The following is a 19,322-nucleotide window of genomic DNA, read 5'->3' on the forward strand; positions in this document are numbered from 1 at the left end:
GTTGTGATGCAAACAATATTTTGAAATGAGTTCATTATTATTTGAGAACAGAGAAATTGTGTATGGAGTTGTGATCGTAGAATTTCATTTGTTGAGATACCATGAGTCTAGTATGACTATCTTAATTTATGAATTAAGATGTGGTAGCTTGTGTAGGAATATCGATATGCGTAATGATCGGTGAAATCAGTGTGATGAATCCTTGTGATGATTGTTGTGTAAAGCTTGTGTAGGAATATCTGCGTAATGATCGGTGAAATCAGTGTGATGAATCCTTGTGATGATTGTTGTTTAAAGCTTGTGTAGGAATATCTGCGTAATGATCGGTGAAATCAGTCTGATGAATCCTTGTGATGATTGTTGTGTAAAACTTGTGTAGGAATATCTTTGTAATGATTGGGGAAATCAGTGTGATGATCTTTGTGATGATTTTTGTGTGAAGAATGTGGAAAAATCAGTGTCATGACCGGTGAAATCTGTGTGATGATTGCTCTGTAAAGGAGTTGAATTGTTAAGGATTATATTCTGCTTACTACCTTGTACTTTCAAGGGTTCATCAGTTCAGTCCCTGTACTTCTAATTTAATCAAAAAAGTCCTTGCACTCTCCAATTTGATCAAATCGATCCAATCCGTCAGTATTCCGTCAATTTTCACTGTTAAAATGCTGACGTGGGACCTTCTCACAGGGAAAATTCCCAAACTACCCATCGCTAGGCAGCCCACCGACGCGTCAGTATTGTGAATGCAGATGGGTAGTTTGGAAATTTTCCCCGAAAATTGATATAGAGTGGTGACGGATTGGATCGATTTGATGAAATTGGAGAGTGCAAGGGCTTTTCTAATTAAATTAGAAGTGCAAGGACTAAACTGATGAACCCTTGAAAGTACAAGGTAGTAAGCAGAATTTAGTTCAATTGTTAATAAGTTAACAATGATCGAGATGGTTGCTGTGATGATTAATTCTCCGTGAAGGGGGTACGTTTGTTATTAAGTTAACAACTAATGAGATGGCAACTAGGATGATTGGAGCTACCTATAGATGTGAGGGCATGAAGTTGTGACGATTATTATGATTTGAATTGTTTGTTTTAATATAACCTCATGAACTAAAACTATACGCATGGGCTATTATGAATTGATTTACCTTGTTTTGAATTGTGATTGCCTTGTCTTCTTCTTGGTTTTACTGTTAAGGGGTTTGAATGATTTTGAAGGGTCATAGTGGTGACGATTGTTCTCTGTGGTGAAGATAGGAAGGTGATTCATTGATTTTCAACTTTAATGTCACGTTGATGACAAATTAAGGCTTCTAGTAGGGAGGAAAGGAGTGTGATTTTGTGATTCGCCTTTGTGTGTTTAAATGATTTTAAACATTACTTGTCCGAGCATGTGGTTTTAGTCACGAGTTGACTTACGTAAGCATAATATGGAAGAATATGAAACCGATGGTATTAGTTGTGAGTTATGTGTTTATCGTTGTTTAGGTTTAGGTAATTTAAGAATGTGTTTTTGTTTTGTGGTTTTGAGTTTACTCATACAAGCTTTCGTAAGCTTACCGAGTTTGTTTTGTGGCAACCTGGTACACTATTCGATGGTGTAGGGGTTAATCCTGCAGGTCAGAAAAATCGTGGCTGAAGCTGAGACCTTGTAGCAGCTGATCGGGTACGAAGCTAATTTTGTGACTTTACTGTTATTAAGACTTTCGCTGTGTAGTAAGCTCTTAGGAGCGGTTACTTATTATTTTGTTAACGCAATTTAATTTGTAAACTCCGTGTAATGTAATATGTGACTCTAAAGAACGAGACTATATTCACATTGTGGGTTCGGGACATAGTTGGTTGCGTTTGTTTAAAGAAAAATTTTCTTAGCTGTTTTGTTTGATGTCTGAACCATCACGCGCGGAGTTTTTATGTTGTTTGAAATTGTATTATTATTGTGATTGAAATTCGGGCGTGACATTAAGGTTTTATCAGTTTTGTTCATATAATATTAGAAGATAAGGCACACTTTTATTGCAGTGGAACTTTAGATGAAAATAAATATCATATATAAACTCTAAGCCAGCATCACGTCAAAAAAAAAAAAAAAAAAAAAACAAAGTCGTCCAGGAATGGATGAATTTCTATGGACCCACATAATCTTCTCAAAATCATCCTCACGATGAAACAATGAATAATTTTAGTTTATCATCTAGCATAAAAACAATATTGCATGATACGATGATTAATTTTCGGGCCAGAAGTTTGACTAATTAAGCGTGAGTTCAAGTCTAAAAAGTTTTGGATTTAGACGTTTATTTGTCACTCGAGAGATCTTTTCATTGCTTTTTTCTTAATTATATTTGATCGAGGGTATATGCATCGAACCTTGATATGATAATGACCGATTTCTTCTCTCTCTTCCACCATTTCAACTAATCCAATACAAATTTACTTTTTAATCTAAATATCTTGTTAATTTTTCTTTGTTCAATGGAATTACTTTAGCGAAATCATTGATAATTGCAGTGCTCGCAATTCTTGTTAATTGTGGCAGAATAACACTTGCTATGAATACTATATCTAATTTTGTTTTTTTCAATAGCCACCGAAATATTCATTTTGTACAGCTTCCATGATGGCAAGACTTGCCTCCACTTTCGCTCCTGTTATGTTAATGGTAATGACTATTGAGACTGCCGACTTGGGATAAGTTAACATAGGAGTTTTGCTCCAATCCACTCATACTTCCCTATTTAAGAGGTTGATCACTCCACTACGGTTCCTTTCTTGAACTTACTAGCAGGTTTTCGCTCAATCTAGGAAACAATAGATTGTCAAAGAGTAAAGTCATAAACCAGGGTACGTGGATGGTTTTTACTTCTCCGATGCTTAATTAAAAGAGTAAATCTGACAAAATAATGCTAATTGAGTCTTAATTGTTTACCGTAAATGATGCGATAAAGGGATACTTTTATATAAAGCGGCTAGGTGCTTCATCTTTTTAATCTTTGCCCGGGATAAAGCTTACATTTTTGGTGTCTCCCTTGTTACTTTGAAGCATTTTAAGAGAGAGGAGACCTATCTCCTTGTGAGCACTTCGTTAGGTCTCACCATATGGCAGGGTAAGCCGGTCCTTGGTAAAGTGATGTGTCCTTGTGAATTATTAGAACTAGTGCGCTCTCTGGATGGTACTCGATCATTTTTACTCGTGTTATGTTGTGTAAACACCATTTAAGACGTTGGAAGCGCTCGATTTGTTGGATAATGCCATAAAAGCTACTTAATGGTTGGAAAGCTAATTGGATATTATATAACCAAGTAGACTAATGTTTTCAATCAAATTTATTTTTGCAAGTAATAATATTCGGAATGGTTTACCAAGGGTCTGCCTTATGATATAGATCAAAACCCCAAACATATATATGATCACTACTCTGATTTTCAAAGGCAGACCAAATTACAAGAGGACTATCACCATAGAACTAACGTAGAACTAGTAAGTGCAGAAGGACTAATTAACGTAGAACTAATAGGTGCACAAGGACAAACAATATCTCTAATCAAGTTCTTGTACACTACAAACTTACAAAACCTCAAACACTCAAAAAGGAAGAAACAAAATATTCAATGAAGTGGAAACTGAACCAATAATTAAGATGATGATGTTTTTAGTTGGAGTTTTCAATCATAAATCTCTTAATAACTTGCAGTGCTTCATTTGCCACTTCTGAGTATGGATCATTTGTGAGAAAGCCATGTTGTTGTCCATGAAAATCCACATACTCAATCTTCTTTCCCAACTCTTTCAGTCTCCTCGAGTAGATCTCCACTCTATCTTTCAACATTTCATTGCCACCCGCAATAACCAAGATGGGATCAAGATCCACCTCCTCAAGGCTGGGGCTGTTTGGTCCAAATGGGTTGGCCATTGGATGATCCCTGCTTTCTCCTTTTGGCAATGAGAGCCTCCAAAATCTGCACATATATGTTATATGGAGTAAGACAGCAAATTAAGAGAACTAAATTAGTTTTGGCATGGACAAGGTTTTTCTTCAATGGAATCATAGTTAATTATTATTATCACCATCACATGGATAATCGTTTGTTAAGGGGATATGATAATGGATGTGGCACTATCTTAATCCTTTACATAGATGTGGAGAGGTCATACTCATACATTGGATTAAGCACTAATTATTAATTTGTAATAAGGTTAGCTATTTTAATGTCAAGGCTCTCTAATAGTATATTTTAATCATTTTGGGATGTAGGTCATAGTTCTTTTGGATCAACCACTGAAAACTCTATCATACAAATTAGTCTTATAAAAATTAGTGGATATATGTAATTTATAAAAACAAAAGGATTTTATCACTAATCATATTTAAGGTTTAGAATTCCGATATTGATAAAAAAAAAAATTATACTTCTAATTTACAAAAATTTCGAAAAATCTTTTATCACTGTTCTACTTTCAAAAAAGAAAATTGTTGATATGCTGTAAATTTTGTTTAAATCATCATCTTCTCCAATCAAGGTCCAAGACCGACACGTACATGTAAAACAAAATATCTGCTGCCTTTCCCATCATCAACTTTAGAGGAATTTGATATAAAAAAGATGCAACTTTAGAGGTGCATCTTCGGGTTCCCCCGATTTCCCCTGTTCATGTCTCTTCTATTAGTCACATCTCTAATTCTAGTCGATTGTCTTGCATATAGTCGAAAGGACAAAAGATGCAATTCACTGTATTCACATATGTACGACATGAATACATTCAAAAGTCGAGATGATCATGCATGTAGTGGAAATATGTCCCTAGACAAATTCCATTGAATATGCTCAGAAACATTAAAGAATAGATTGATGTATTATGTACATATGATGTTAGTCAAATTTCACTCGATGAGATTCCTATGCCCTTTTTCAAATTTCTTACTTTCTTCGAAATGCAACAATAAGACAATAAAAAAAATGATAATTTTGTTAGACAAATTGTTATATTATTGTAAAAATTGATAAGTACAGTGATTTTTTTTTTTTTAATGTACGACTAATATGACAATTAGCATAGAAAAAAAAATTAACATTGAAATATACCCACTTTCGATAAATGGAATCGGGCGTGGGGTCACTGAGCCTCCCAGCTAGGCTGGGTTCCAAACCCCTTTAAAAAAAATATATATATATATACCCACTTTCGAATTCTCCAACTTGTATAGAAGTCAAAATTTAATCAGAATGTTAGACAAAGTCAATACAATTAACATAAACAAAAACAAAAAAAAATAACAGTCTTAACAACAAATTTTCATCTTTGAAAAAGGATATGTTTGATGAGAAGGTTTTCATCGTCGTCTTTAGTCTTTCATTTTCACTATCACACACACACACGAACTATTATTAAGAGAACTCACTTTGTCAGCTAAATTGGGTATGAAATACCATAAATATTCTTAGACTATAAGTTAATTTAAAATAATTTTTAATAAATAAAAGATATTATGGTAAATAGTAAAATAAAAATAAAAATAAAAATCAGAAAAAGAAGGAAACTGTCAAGAATAACTTCTCATCCCACATTATGTAGATATAACTTCTCAATTCCACTATCTTCACATGTGTCAATGAAAACTAGTATATATAAAGATTTTTATGAGTAAAATATTTCATTTTAGATTTGAGTCTATAACCATAAATTTTAATGTACGAAATTTTTGTTGAAAGGACGCTTCTAACTTATTTTACTAAATTAGTAAATTTCATTCATTTGTAGATGAAGTTGACCCAAACTTTTGTTAGTAGATACATACACATTGGAAAAAGCATTACCCAAATTAATTAGGGTCTTTGTTGTGTTTGTGGGGATAAGTGTTAATTAGTAACTAAAGAGAAGGACTAATGGAAGTAGTAGTATGAATTACCTGTCAAGTATCTCCAAATTCAAAAACGTCTCCGACGGACCCTCCTCCGACTTTGTCCTCTCCACTCCACCAAAAAATGGCGCCAAAAGCACATATCCGCGTACCCGCACCGGCGCCGCCTTGACCGACCCGGCTCCGAGCCGTACGGCCACGTGGTGAGCCATATTACCTCCAGATGAGTCGCCCACCACATAAACCCGGTCAAAGTCAACCATACCACCACCCAGCCATGCATCACAATCACCACTGCCCTCACTCATCAAAGCCTCCCTCTGCAGCCACTCCACCGAACTCACCGCGTCATCCACCGCGGCCGGGAGCTTGTGCTCAGGGGCGAGCCGGTAGTCTGGCGCCACGACGAGCGCGTTGAGCTCAGATGCCAGGCGGATGCAGCAGTTGTGGCAGTTGGGCCACACCCGCGAGCCGACGCAGAAACCGCCCCCGTGGAAGTAAAACACCACGGGGAGCTTTGCGGGCGTCGGGGACGCATGGCTTTTAGGTCTGTACACACGTAAGGAAATGTTGAGCTTTTTGTCGAAAACGACGTCTTTGAAGTCCACGGAGTTGTCATTAACGGCTGGAAACGGGAAGTTTATGTCTTTCAAAGAGCAGCGATGGACGGAACCGTCGCTAAAGAGTTGGAGAACGCCCATGCAGTCTTCCACAATGTGAGGGAGGGAACCCATTTTTTTTTTTTTTTTATGGTTTAAGAAATAAGAACTAGGGTCGATGAAGAGGGAAGGTTTGGTTTGGGTGTATATATAGAGAAGTAGAGATGGAGGACAAAGAGGGATGGTGGTAGTGGGAATAGAGTGAAATTGTGGGGGGTGATTCTGTAAGTTTGATGATGGGGACATTGACATTATTGAAGGTGGTGGCATATGCATGCATGGCCATTGGTTTATCTTATTGTTTTGAATATGGACCATATATGGATGAGATTGGTGGCTCCCTTGGGTGAATGTTGCTATAGCTTGGACGGTTGAAAATTACACCAGCTTTTGGTTTTGGAGGTTTTCAAATTTCCAATAGCTATCTTACCCCTGTGTGATGATTAATATTTTTTCAGAAGTTATTAAAATGTAATGAGAACGTACTTGCCCATTTGAGAAGTCTACTATACTATACCAAGTTGCTTCATTGTTGGATGGAGATAAGGGTTATATTGCTGGTTCACACTCACCAACGGGGCAACGGTGATTTAAATGTGATTCTCATATATTAATTACTAGGGAAATATGCCTCTATGTTTTGGGTCGACTAGGATTTATTTATTTATTCATTCTTATTCTATTCAACTGGAAAACGTCTAAATTGCATTGTTACATGTTAATGAAGTTGAAAGAGATAGAAGCGTGTTAATTTTTATTCTTCTAAACGTGAAAAACGCAAATTGTAATACTTTATGGTGTCGAGTACCATAAAGCCATCCCGCTCAGCTTTTTCTCGATCGCCTTCAGCGATATTGTTTGTCCAGCCTTATGGTGTTGTTGACTTGTTGTATTTAGCAGGAGGCTTCGCGGCTTCTTCTTCTCATTTACTAGAACTGAATAAATTCTTTGTATTGGATAACTGTATATATAATACAACCATTGCTGCTGTATACAAATCGTAGTGCAATAAGAACTCTAAGATTACAAACATCTATCAACAACTAAGAGATAATTATGCTAGCTAGCTTAGACTTATCAACACAGTAGGACGTTATCATATCCACAACAGAAGATAAGGACAAGTTAGTTAACAGTTTCTTTGTTCGCCAGCAAAAACATCTCATATGAGACATTCATTCGGAGATTCCTAGCGCAAGGATTGGATTGATTCCTAGCGCGTATAGTAAACATGAGAATTGCATGAGAAAAAAGATAAAGATCACACACTCATTCCTATACCTAACATTGACGCGACCATCAGAAAAAAATATAAGCACAGTCTACTCATCAGTTCAGTCTTCTTCCCCGAATATCTGCGTATATAGCCAGCAAGATCACAATAATTTACAAGGAAATCCAATGGAGTCCATAAAGTTAAACTAAACTACTACACTAGCTGTGGAAAATCCATAGCCCACGGGCAGTGATAGGGTTAGGGCAAACAGTGAAGGAGAAAAGAATATTACAAATCACTTTGACCGGAGGAAGCCATGCACAGCACAGAAAATATGCAAAAGTTGATCAAGAAAGAAGGGTAAACCTTTCTTGTTTGATTGAAATGTAACTGGCATGGGGGTTGTATGCGTGCATCACGGTGGTGGCTGTAATAGTCGACGTCGACATGGTGATATCAACTCCCTCCAATTTTTACCAATTTTCTCAATGTCCCTTTTGTGACGTCTGTTAATTTGTTAATTTAAGCTACAATGGATTAATTTAGTAATTACTGTCTTTTTAGTTATTACTAACTAAACTTGACCGGATACTCCCATTTGTATTAAATTGTCATTCTTTGTTTTTCCATCTCCCTCCCAAAGAAATATTTACTAGTGTTCTAGTTGTGTCACATCATAAGGCATTGAACCTCTAGGCTCTAACATAAGTACCATTACCTAATACTTATTTACTGATCCCCAGTTTCATTGTAATTGGGCTGGCTCGAAGGTGTTTTATTACATCCTCTTCAATGTTTTTTTTTTTTTTTTTTTTTTATTTTATTTTATTTTAATTTTTTTTTATCGAACACGACAAAAGCAGGCTCAATCTGCTTGACACCAAAAAAAAATTTCCATCAAGGATGGAGGTAAGTGCTGAGTAGTCAATTGCAAAGAAGGTGCTCTCTAAATCCTGACATAGCGAGGCTGCTAGGTTTCATTTTCCTTCCTCTTAAATATTGAGTCACATCCTTCTAAATTTTAATTATAATATGTGAAGAAAACCATTGAAGTTGAAGATAACCATTACAAGAGGTAAACATTAAAAAAATAGTATATTAAAACTTAAGCGAAACATCCGAATGAAATAATTAATTATGAAAAAAAATATCTGTGTCAAAGTTTAGGGACCAATGGTAGTTGTATCAATTTACTTGTAAAATAAAATTTAAAGTCACTTTATGATCCTCTTAGACTTCCATGGAATGACGTTTATATGTAAGATGAGATTGAGATTTGAGAGTGATTCCTCAGCAACAGTGAGTTTAATCAGCAGCCGTGTAGAAAATAAGAAATGATCCCCCTTTTTAAGCATTCACACTTGACTCAGATAAATTATCATGGTTGTCATTCATGTAGTAAATTCGGTTCCTAATCGTCGGCATGGGTCTAGCTGGTGCAAAATGGTAGGTTTGTATATGTTTCTAGAAACAAACCGAAATCCAGTTTGTGAGAGGGATATTCCTAGGTGGCTGAAGCTGTCTTGATGGTGATCGGTGTTCAAAATAACCTCAAATTTGCACCAGTCCTCCACTTTCTGTTCTGCTAACGTTTTGTATCGACAGTATCGTGTCTATCATAATACTTATTGCTCTAATCACACGTCGACCACAAAATGTTGCTTTGAAAACTACAGGTCGATCAGTTTCAACACAGGCCATGACTCGAACAGAAAATGAAAGGAGAAAGTGACCTGTTTGTTTGATTTTCCCTCAGGGGAAGAGAGTTTGAATCCGAGTGTTTATCCAGCATTGTAGAAACGAATAATACTTGACAATAGCTGGGTTAATGGTTTATGAAATGGAAACCTTTGTCTAAATCATCAAAAAGAAAAGGATTGTATCCTAGACTTTCTTCCATAGGAGATGGGTTCTATCTATTATTGGTTCCAATGACTCTGTCGGTTTGTCCTCTGGCTAAAGATAGAGATAAAATCTCTATTAATACTTCCAATTTAAGGATCAATCTAAATCTTGGTCATCAAATAATCATGAGAATCTATACCTTTTAGAGGAAAAAACAGAGCACTTTGCTCAAATCCATGTGAACCAGAGATAAGAACTATTTTGTCCCACTCTTGTTTTGTCACCTTTCATCCTTGACTTGGATCCGGTCCTCAGGCAAATGCAGAGCCTCAGAAATTCATGGCGTAGCTAGCAGCCTATTATCTAATCCGATAAAAGAATCAAAACCATGAAGCATCCACCTTATTGGCTAAAGAGGCGATTTCGAATCAATCTATATATTGATTGATTGCCTCCATTATGTTGTTGCTAGCAAATACCACTATTTTTGGTTTTGGATCTTAAATCAAGAAAAACGTGTGAATTTAGTTAATGTTTTCACTCGAGGAAACGTCCACTCTACCCCACTGGAGTCTTCTACTAATCGACCATAAGTCTTCTGTTTTTGGTTATCTATGGAGAGGTTTAGAAAAAATATTTGATTTCATAATACATAGAACTCTTCCATACAATGGATGCATTCAAAGTTTCTTTCAAAATAACCCAAGTCAAATTATCAACAAAAGACAAGGTGAAGGACTGTCGCATACACCGTTGCACACAAGATTTTTTCTTCATACCTGATCTGAATGAAAGATTTTTTTTTGAAAGGATCTGAATGAAAGATTTAGAAGAGAAGAAATGGAAATGGGGATTAGATTTCAAAAAGGGCTTAAAAAATTCTTGCAAGCTGCTACAACATAAAATTTCACCTTGGAATAGATTCTGGCCACGAGACACTAATTAAGGGTATAAAACTCCAACTGATGACAAAATTTCCAAGGAAGGAAGGAAGACTAACATTAAAATGTAGTATTCAACTAAAGACGAGGATTTCATACGATTCAGGCTTGAGTTACAAATGAAAACTATCACTTCCAATCCACTTCATTAACTAGTGGATAGGTATTACTTTAATCTTATTTATGTGCCCCCTTTAAATACAGAGGGGTATGTAAGATTGCATGAGATAGTAATACAAAAGCAGTTTTAGCTGTGTTTCTCAGCTACAACAGCCAGTCAGCCACCAGATGAGTGGATGAGACACATGCATAAAGAGAGTGACTGCTTAGAAACAAACATGAGAAGGAATAAGCTTTCCTGGATTCATGATGTTGTTGGGATCCAATGCTACTTTTATTCTTTTCATGGTCTTCAAAGCCTCTGCTCCTAATTCTTTTTCAAGATACTGAGAGCAGAAAAGAGAACAAATTTAGAATGAGTAAAGTTATTCAAGTCATCAAGCTATACTTAGTGGCATAATGAAATACCTAATCATGTACTGATGAAGTCAAAATCCATAAAGTTCACTAAACTTATTAATTTGCTATATCCATGTGAATTACCTATCCCTTTTGGCATATAGCTCCACATTGACCAGCAAGGGGGGTGGTTACCAAGTTTAATGAACATTGGTAGTAATATAAATATGGTTTGGCTCAGAGACCATAGCACCATGCCTATTTTACATTAAATGGCTAGCAATTCCAAAGTTAACATATTACATACCTTCATTTTTCCTGTGCCAACACCATGTTCCCCAGTACATGTTCCTGCTCAGTTGTCACTGACCAACTTTTAGCGCCATAACTTGTCAATGGTGATAGAATAATATATCGATAATAAAAACTAAAAAATTAACCAACTTGAGACAACATCTACTACAATAAGTTCAATGGCACTATAAACCACAACTCAGAAAGAGTAAAAAAAGACTCCAAATAACAATAATAATAATATTAATTTGTTGATACCAGCCACATTTCATATCACCTCAATCATTCATTGACTCTGAGAACAAGGAAATTTTAAAATATGCCCCAGAATTGTCTTTACCTTCCATTGACAAGGCAGTATGAACCATAAAATGGTTTAATCTCTCTGCTTCTCGTCGATGTTCTTCTTTGTTAGGATCGAAAAGAATCACTGTGTGGAAGTTCCCATCACCAGCATGAGCAATAACTGTGCTGTAGTTAGGAAAACCAAGAAAAGTTACTACAAAAGGTCCCCATTTAATCTTCCAGGCTACTAGCAATACATTTTATATTTTATCATAACTTTTCTTCCTGAATACCATGGATTGATCAGACATTACCAAACCAGTTCTGACGCATCCAATTCTTGCTTGGACCTTGATATCAATTCTGCAAGGCATGATAGAGGTACACAAACATCCTGCACGTAGAAAAAGTAGGGCAAAAAGATAAAAAATACAAACTTTAGAATTTGAGGAAACAACCACAAGAAAGTGTAACTTTAAGAACCCTAAACCAGTCATTGGATTTACAATGATGCATTATATTAATTGAAGAGAATCAGTTAATATAGAAAACGGTTTAAACTCAAATGATAAATTGAGTTATTTTCTTAAGGGATCTACCAGGTTGTCTGAAGGAAAGCAGATGTTTAGAGATCCTTCCATTCTACTGACCATATTATTTTTCTACAGAGTACAGACTAATAAATGGAAATATATTCCAGAATAATAATCAAGATTCAGTGATATCAACTAACCGAAATCATTGCCTCAAAATCAGGTTCCATTGCAAAGCATGCCCAGAGTGCTTCCTTCCTTATCTGCATGCAACAAAATAATAGTAATAAATAATAATAATAAATTAATAAAGAAATAAATATAGAGAAAGACAACAAGGACAGTCGGCTCAAGTCTCTGGCAGTAAAGAACTCAACGAACTATGTTGAAATCGTAAGATAAAATAATGTGGAAATTTTGAAATAGAGTTCCAAACTCCAAACCCAAACAATATAGGCACAGTTAGGAGCCAAACGTGATTAATGGAAAAGACTGTGGCCACTCAAGTAGTCAACAGCAAGGAGGACAAGAATCTCAATGCCAAAAGCCCACGACAATACAAGAAGTTAATTTCAGTTTTGCTTTGCACTTGCCTCAACTTAAAAGAGAATAACGTGATGGATGGAAGTAATAACTGCAAAAGAGTGATTTTTTAAAGGGTGATTCTATTCAGACCTCCAAATTTAGTATTTGGATCTCTGTTAATTTTTTTAAAAATTTAATCCCCATTGATCCCCTATAGGGCTATAAAATACTGGAAAAAAAAAATTGCAGTAGTCTCTGTAGAAGAGAAGCCACGCACAAATAACCTTTCCCTGGCAGATCTAGCATGGTTTGTTGGCCATGCTAAAGGTACTACAGAGACTAAAGGTACTAAAGGACAATCTGCAATACTAAAGGTACTGAAACCAGAACTTTGTTACTTCATCTTTTAATCTTTCAGTTAAAGGACAATCATACATGCTTACAAGAATAGAATTCGACTGGAATGATTGGGCCTTCAACTTGATGGAAATAAATTCAAACAAGCTGTATTCAAAGTCATGAACTGAGAGCTTACTTAAAAACCAAGGAGACCATGCATCATGTTCATGATTATGAACATGAGCAGATCGATTTAAGAAAATAAAAAAGGGGTGAAAATGGTAGTTCGGTGTGAAAATATTGAAAGGGAGGTCCAAATATCAAATTTGGAGGTTTGAATAGAACCACCCTTTTCTAAATCAGGTCTATTACTGAAAAAACTCAAAAATGTAAGTTACCGTAAAGGAGCGCGCACATAATGAGATAAGTTACCAACCACTACCCATAACTAACAGAAGAAAAGAATTCAATATGTAGACCAGTAAAGTATTGGTACCTTCCAGAGTTCCTTTTTAGTATCAGGGTCTTCTGCATAAACAAAATCTGAGCCATTGTGTTCAGACACAATCTTCTGAACTATTTGGGTTTGTTCACGTGAATAGGCCTCTGAAAACAGCAAAGAATTAACATGAATCACAACAGGTAGAAGAAAGAAACAGGGGCATCTTAACAGCTTTGGAAAATGCATGGCCATCTTGTCTTCATGGGATTGGGGGTAGTCAACAAAACAAAGCCTTTGGTTTGAAAAAAAAAAATAGTATTTTGTTTGTCCGACCTTCATCGGAAGAAGGGGATCAACAAGCGGTGGTCATATTGAAAATAATATTCCCTTGCATTGGTTAATTTTGTTCTAAACTAAACCAATTTAGCCATTTAGGATTAGGTGTCCATTCAGATCTCCTTTATCCTCTTCTACCTTTAGAATCAGAAACTTTCTGCTCAATCTGTCCAAATCCAAGGATTTTTCCTTGATTTTGATCCAGTATTCAACAATACTGTTGATATTCCACTGGCATTGGCCCTATTTCAGAGATACCAGGTTAGAAATGACTTCAACCCTCTGTCTTTATTCATTGCTGATGAAAATGATATATAGGCTGGTACTTCAGTGTGTCGGCCAGTCTTGCAATCCCTGTATTCTCTTTAAAGTTACATCTACCCCATTTATCACTATTAGGGGACTATAAAATTCCTTGAGATTTCGATCAACCAAAGAAATTTAGCATCATATAACATATGTCATATTATCTTGTCTTCCTTTTGTTTCTTTTCCCCATATTTTTCTCTTTATTTTCACGGGAATTTGCCGCTGGTAGAGGCTGGGAAAATTAATGAACCAGAAGTTGATCGAAGCATGAGGCAAACAGAAATCTTTATACATATAATTATTCAAAAGAATATATGATCTTATGCCTACATTATCTGATTACTTAGTCAGACATTATCGCATAAAGTACAGATTCCTCCATGGATTTCCGATCCTTTCATAGATATAATGATTTTTTGTCATATATATAGAGCAAAAACGAATAACATTCAATGCATTTAACTCAATGATTGAAATGCTTTTTTCGGAAAATGATATAGTAATAAAATGAACAGAAGAATAACTGGCATTCCAGAGGAAAGAGAAGAGGCCCTATCTGACCTGTGCCTATAAACTCAAACATCAAAGTTGGTGTTTCTGGCAAATTCTTCCCATTAGCAATATTGATAGCCCTCACTTGAACTTCATCCAGTAGCTCAACCCTTGACACCTAATGAATAATGATTATGAAGAAGAAATGTAGAGATCTTGAAATTTGAAATGTTCATATGCAATTAGCAAAGCCTTACTTGTATTCCAGACAGCATAGTAGCAATAGCAACATCTGCCGCATCCTTAATTGAAGGGAAATTACACATAGCAACCTGCAATTTCTATCGAGTAAATAACAGAACACATATACGAGAGTAATACCTATAAACATAACTGTAAATAAGGATAAATAAAGTGCAAGAGTTCATCCATTGAGAGACACAAAATTCTTGAGGGAAAGGGACAAAATTTATAATACTAAATGAATATTATCAGTTATAATAGAAGATCGAATAAGGTACCACTGAATATTGGGGAATTTTCTGCAGTCGTAGAGTTACTTCAGTAATTACACCAAGAGTTCCTTCACTTCCAATCATCAGGCGTGTCAAATCATACCTATGGCATGCAAACTCTAATGTTCATAACATGCCAGAGTTGGCAAAAACACTTAGAAGATATGCCACATCCAAGAAATAAGCAAAGAAACAAACCCTGCTGCACTCTTTCGAGCACGAGATGCAGTCTTCACCACCTCTCCATTTGCAAGAACTGCCTGCAGGATAAAGAACATAATAAATACAGCAAATATATTTGAGTCAACATCAGTAAAGATAATTGTTCAAAAAAAAAAAAGTAAAGATAATTAACAAACCTTGAGACTGATGACATTATCACGCATTGTTCCATACCTACATGCTAAAACCAAAATCATTAAATCGAATAGTAAACTAGACCAAACACACATGCAGGTTATACGGATATTGTTGACAGACTATAATTTGTCTGAGCAATCATTGTGCAAAATACATGTAGATGATGGGATATTGTATAGTACTAGTTTATGGAAAACACCGGAAGAACAGACATGCAGTTTATCTTGAAGAGAAGACTCCGCATATAAGTGCGGAAAGAAGAAAAAGAAAGCCAACAAAAATTAGTAGCTTGAACATAATTATAAAGAGAGATAAGAGAGTGTGTGTGTGTGTGTGTGTGTGTGTGTGTGTGTGTGTGAGAGAGAGAGAGAGAGAGAGAGAGCTATTAGGGCCACTGATGTTGGGACATCTATGAAAAAATCTGCCATTCATCTTCTAGACTTTCCAGATCTCATTGATAGTACAGTGAGATTTCTTACATATCAAGTCTTTAAGGCAGAGCAATGACATAACTTAAATGCTCCTATTTATCTATTTTGGACAGCCCAGCATATATGATACCACACAACATGTAGCAACAAGAATGGATAGAGCTATGGTAAGACCTCTGTGCTTAAATGAATAAGTTAAAGGGTTCATCTTAACTAAGGGTTTAGAATCTTAGATGCTGAGGTTGAAAACCTTGTTAACAAGTTCAAATTAACACTGCGTAATTGTCAGTCAATTTAAGTCATACCAAAATAATATGCAAGCAAACTCACATGAAATGACTCTAATGATATTGCATGCATTAAATGCAAATTAGTTGATATATGAGCAGAGAAACTACCTAACAGCTAACGAACCAGAGCAACGTGTAGCACACATTCCTCCAATTGTTGCACCAGGTCCTGTTTGTCAACAAAAATGAAATACATGAAGATGTAAATAGCAAAACTTGTTGAAGGTAAGAAAGGACAGTATAGGAGGAATGAAAGACACGGAAACATAAAAATATAGTACTTGTCGTGTCCTATTACTCCACTTCAACCAACATGCACACACTTTCTTTGGGAACCGGAGGGTTAAAGGAAGAGGAGAAGGTCTATCCCACAAGATGATTATTGAAGGCACAATATATATAATAATCCCACATCACACCAGCGTGTAAGCATGACAAAAAGGTCCAAATTGACAACCTTCTACTTCCTCCTTGTTCCAGCATCAATCTCAAATATGTGTAACTCCTACTGTACCATACATTACTTCTTAGTTTTATATGAACAAGATAAAAGGTAGATAGATAGTAAGGCTTCATCTTCCTGTTCAAAAAAAAAAAGATGATACTTATCTTTTAGCATGTCAAATATCATGTTCAACAGACCTCTGGAAGTTTTCAAATACGATTTCCGCCACAATACCAAAAGTAAACAGTTTATCATATTGGTTGTAACCCAAAAGAGCAAATCACATATGCATCAAGGCAAACCAGAATTACTCGAGAATGATTTAACCCACACATTGCATTCATACAGCGATGCCACTTTTTCATAGAAGTGCACCATTATGGAGAATGCATTTGAAAAGTTCTTCAACTAGTGTATCAAAAACTTGAAAACAACTCAAGCATACCAGGGATATATAACAGTATTTCATAAAAGCTATAATCTTAGCACAGGGTAAACATCAAACAAACTAACCTGGATCCAGGGGAAAGAATAAACCATAAGGCTCCAAGTATTCATTAAGCTCCATCCATCCAATGCCAGGTTCAACAATGACATCCATGTCCTCAACATGTAAAGCTTTGACATTCTAAAATTTGAAAGTTTTAAGAAACAAAACAACGACAACAGAACAAAGAAATGTCTACAAGGAATATGTATGCATTGGGCTCGTTCAAATTTAAACTAGTCTAGAAAATCTGCTGTTAACTGTTTTGTATGAACGAAATAGGTGATGAAGGTAATCCAGACGCTTTCCTTCCATATTTGTACTGTTGACTATTCAAAACTGAACCAAAAAATAAATAACTAACAAACTTCACATCTGAATTGAGAAAATGTGTAGGAGCAACAAAGTGAAAGATTTAGATGCCAGTCATTTTACAACCTTGTTAGATCGCTTATTCAACCTCAGGTGACAGAAAGGTAATCACTTTAATGAGGTTTGCTTAGTCTAAGAACCAGGTCTGACAGTAGACCATGATTAACAAGTGAAGAAAGTCATATTTCGGTATTTAGTAATATACTTTTTTAATCTTGTTATACTAAAAGCACCCAATGCATATATACCTTCATTGATGACATGTCAATGCAAACACCTCCATGGGGAGACAAGGTGTGACCCTCGATTGATGTCGCTCCACCATATGGCACAATGGGGACCTTTTTACAAACAAACACAAAACCAGCTTAGCACTTAAAGGTCAACTCAACCATCCAACACTAGTGAAGTTAAGCAAGCAAAAGAAATGCAAGCAGATGTAGGCTTCTTCAAACATTCTTTTCATTTCTCAAAGTTCATGTGAGATATGATAATCACTAGATTATTGAATAAGCAAGCCCGAAAAATAATTTAAAAAAAAATCATTGCAACTTCATTGAAGGGTCAAGAAGTTCAGACCTTGTGCTTGTCACATAGCTTGACTATCTTACAAACTTCCTCTTCAGACCTGAAAATCATCATTCACGGCACATTTAGTCAAGAAAATGGGGAATGCATACTCGATATAACATAGAAGGATTACTTTCCTACGAAAACAACCAAGAAAATGCACAATGGGTGAATTGAAGCAGAGTTAAAGAGTGATGCTCACTGCGCGAAAACAACCAGGTCAGGAATGTTGACAGCTTTGTGAAAGCTGTTTTGTGGTTTACCATGGTTATACCTCTCCTCATAATCCACTGTCATGTTATCCTATCCAACCAAACCAAACACTACCCCAATTATCACTTGACCCCATACAACTAAAACAAGTGAATGCCAAACTGGGTAAGTCCAATACCTTACAAACAGCCTTCAATTCATTGATAAGTTCTTGTGGGACTTCCTTGTGTAAGCCTTCGACCACAAACTCGGTTCTGGGTTTGATAAAAAACAGAGAGCCTATAGATAAGCATCAAACAGAAGAAAAGTAAAAAAAGTAAATGAAACCAGTGTGATTGAAAGTTACCGAGCATTGGCATTGGGAGCTTGGCAGAGTGAGGGGTTTGACTGGGGATAGAGGGCGAGTGATCCAGCAGCTACAGCGATTGGAAGAGACCAAAACGGAAATGGGCTGCCGGAGTTTGCTGTTGGTGTTGGAGTTGTGATGAGCTTGGTGGAGAAGGAGGATCGGAGGAGAGGCGGAGTAGAGTTGAACAAGGACTTTGAGGAATAGCGTAAGCGAGAGAACCAGGAAGACATGGCCATGGTGAGTTTGAGTTTGAGTTTGAGTTGAGTTGGGTGGCTTGAACTCAATTTATAGGGGCCATCTGCTTATGATCGATTGGGAAACTTGTAAAGGGTATTTTGCAATCATGCCAACCTTTTTACTTATGCAGCTAAAAGACAGAGACGATTGAAGTTGGCATCTTTTTATTTTATTTTATTTACAAACCCACGGGCCAAGGTTGTTTTTGAATTTGGAATCTTTGTTTTTTTTTTGATATCTTTCTTCTGATATCTTTATGTAGGTGATGATGCACCACGCAAGAAAGGTCGTGAGATGAGGTTTAAGATCTTGAGTTAGCCAAGAAGAGATGGATGTGCAGGGGAAACAATTGATCGATATGCCAGGTAATGGAAATATTAGAAATAATTCACTGTTACTGGGTTACATCTACAACACAATTCTATGAAACAGATTGATAACCTTTTTTTTCTTTCCTCATTTTGGCTTGTACGTACAAAGATTTGAAGACCTTTCTCTTCTCAATTATTTCATTACTCTT

General features: G+C 36.0%; 2 protein-coding genes across 3 annotated transcripts; both read right to left on the reverse strand.

Moving 5' to 3' along the window:
- Nucleotides 1–3,470: 3,470 nt before the first annotated feature.
- LOC133723739 (carboxylesterase 15) lies at nt 3,471–6,645 on the reverse strand. Its single transcript, XM_062150611.1, has 2 exons — nt 5,907–6,645; nt 3,471–3,957 (listed from the first exon to the last, which is right to left on the reverse strand). Exons 1-2 carry the CDS (start codon nt 6,590–6,592, stop codon nt 3,651–3,653), a joined length of 993 nt encoding a protein of 330 aa, XP_062006595.1. The 5' UTR covers nt 6,593–6,645; the 3' UTR covers nt 3,471–3,650.
- A 3,907-nt stretch (nt 6,646–10,552) lies between these two features.
- On the reverse strand, nt 10,553–18,925 carry LOC133720558 (D-lactate dehydrogenase [cytochrome], mitochondrial). Of its 2 annotated transcripts, none has more exons than XM_062146929.1 (18): nt 18,563–18,925; nt 18,395–18,470; nt 18,206–18,306; nt 18,013–18,061; nt 17,682–17,774; nt 17,088–17,202; nt 16,238–16,298; nt 15,408–15,444; nt 15,247–15,308; nt 15,055–15,151; nt 14,791–14,865; nt 14,603–14,711; nt 13,451–13,560; nt 12,291–12,353; nt 11,872–11,951; nt 11,613–11,743; nt 11,286–11,343; nt 10,553–10,965 (listed from the first exon to the last, which is right to left on the reverse strand). In XM_062146929.1, the coding sequence occupies exons 1-17, from the start codon at nt 18,799–18,801 to the stop codon at nt 11,288–11,290; spliced, it is 1,554 nt and encodes a 517-aa protein (XP_062002913.1). In that variant the 5' UTR covers nt 18,802–18,925; the 3' UTR covers nt 10,553–10,965; nt 11,286–11,287. The 2 variants fall into 2 exon arrangements, with proteins under 2 accessions (XP_062002913.1, XP_062002912.1); XM_062146928.1 differs by having other exon boundaries at nt 11,286–11,329; nt 18,563–18,922.
- Nucleotides 18,926–19,322: the final 397 nt, after the last annotated feature.

Source organism: Rosa rugosa, chromosome 7 (genome assembly GCF_958449725.1).
Source record: "Rosa rugosa chromosome 7, drRosRugo1.1, whole genome shotgun sequence".
Lineage (NCBI taxonomy): Eukaryota > Viridiplantae > Streptophyta > Magnoliopsida > Rosales > Rosaceae > Rosa > Rosa rugosa.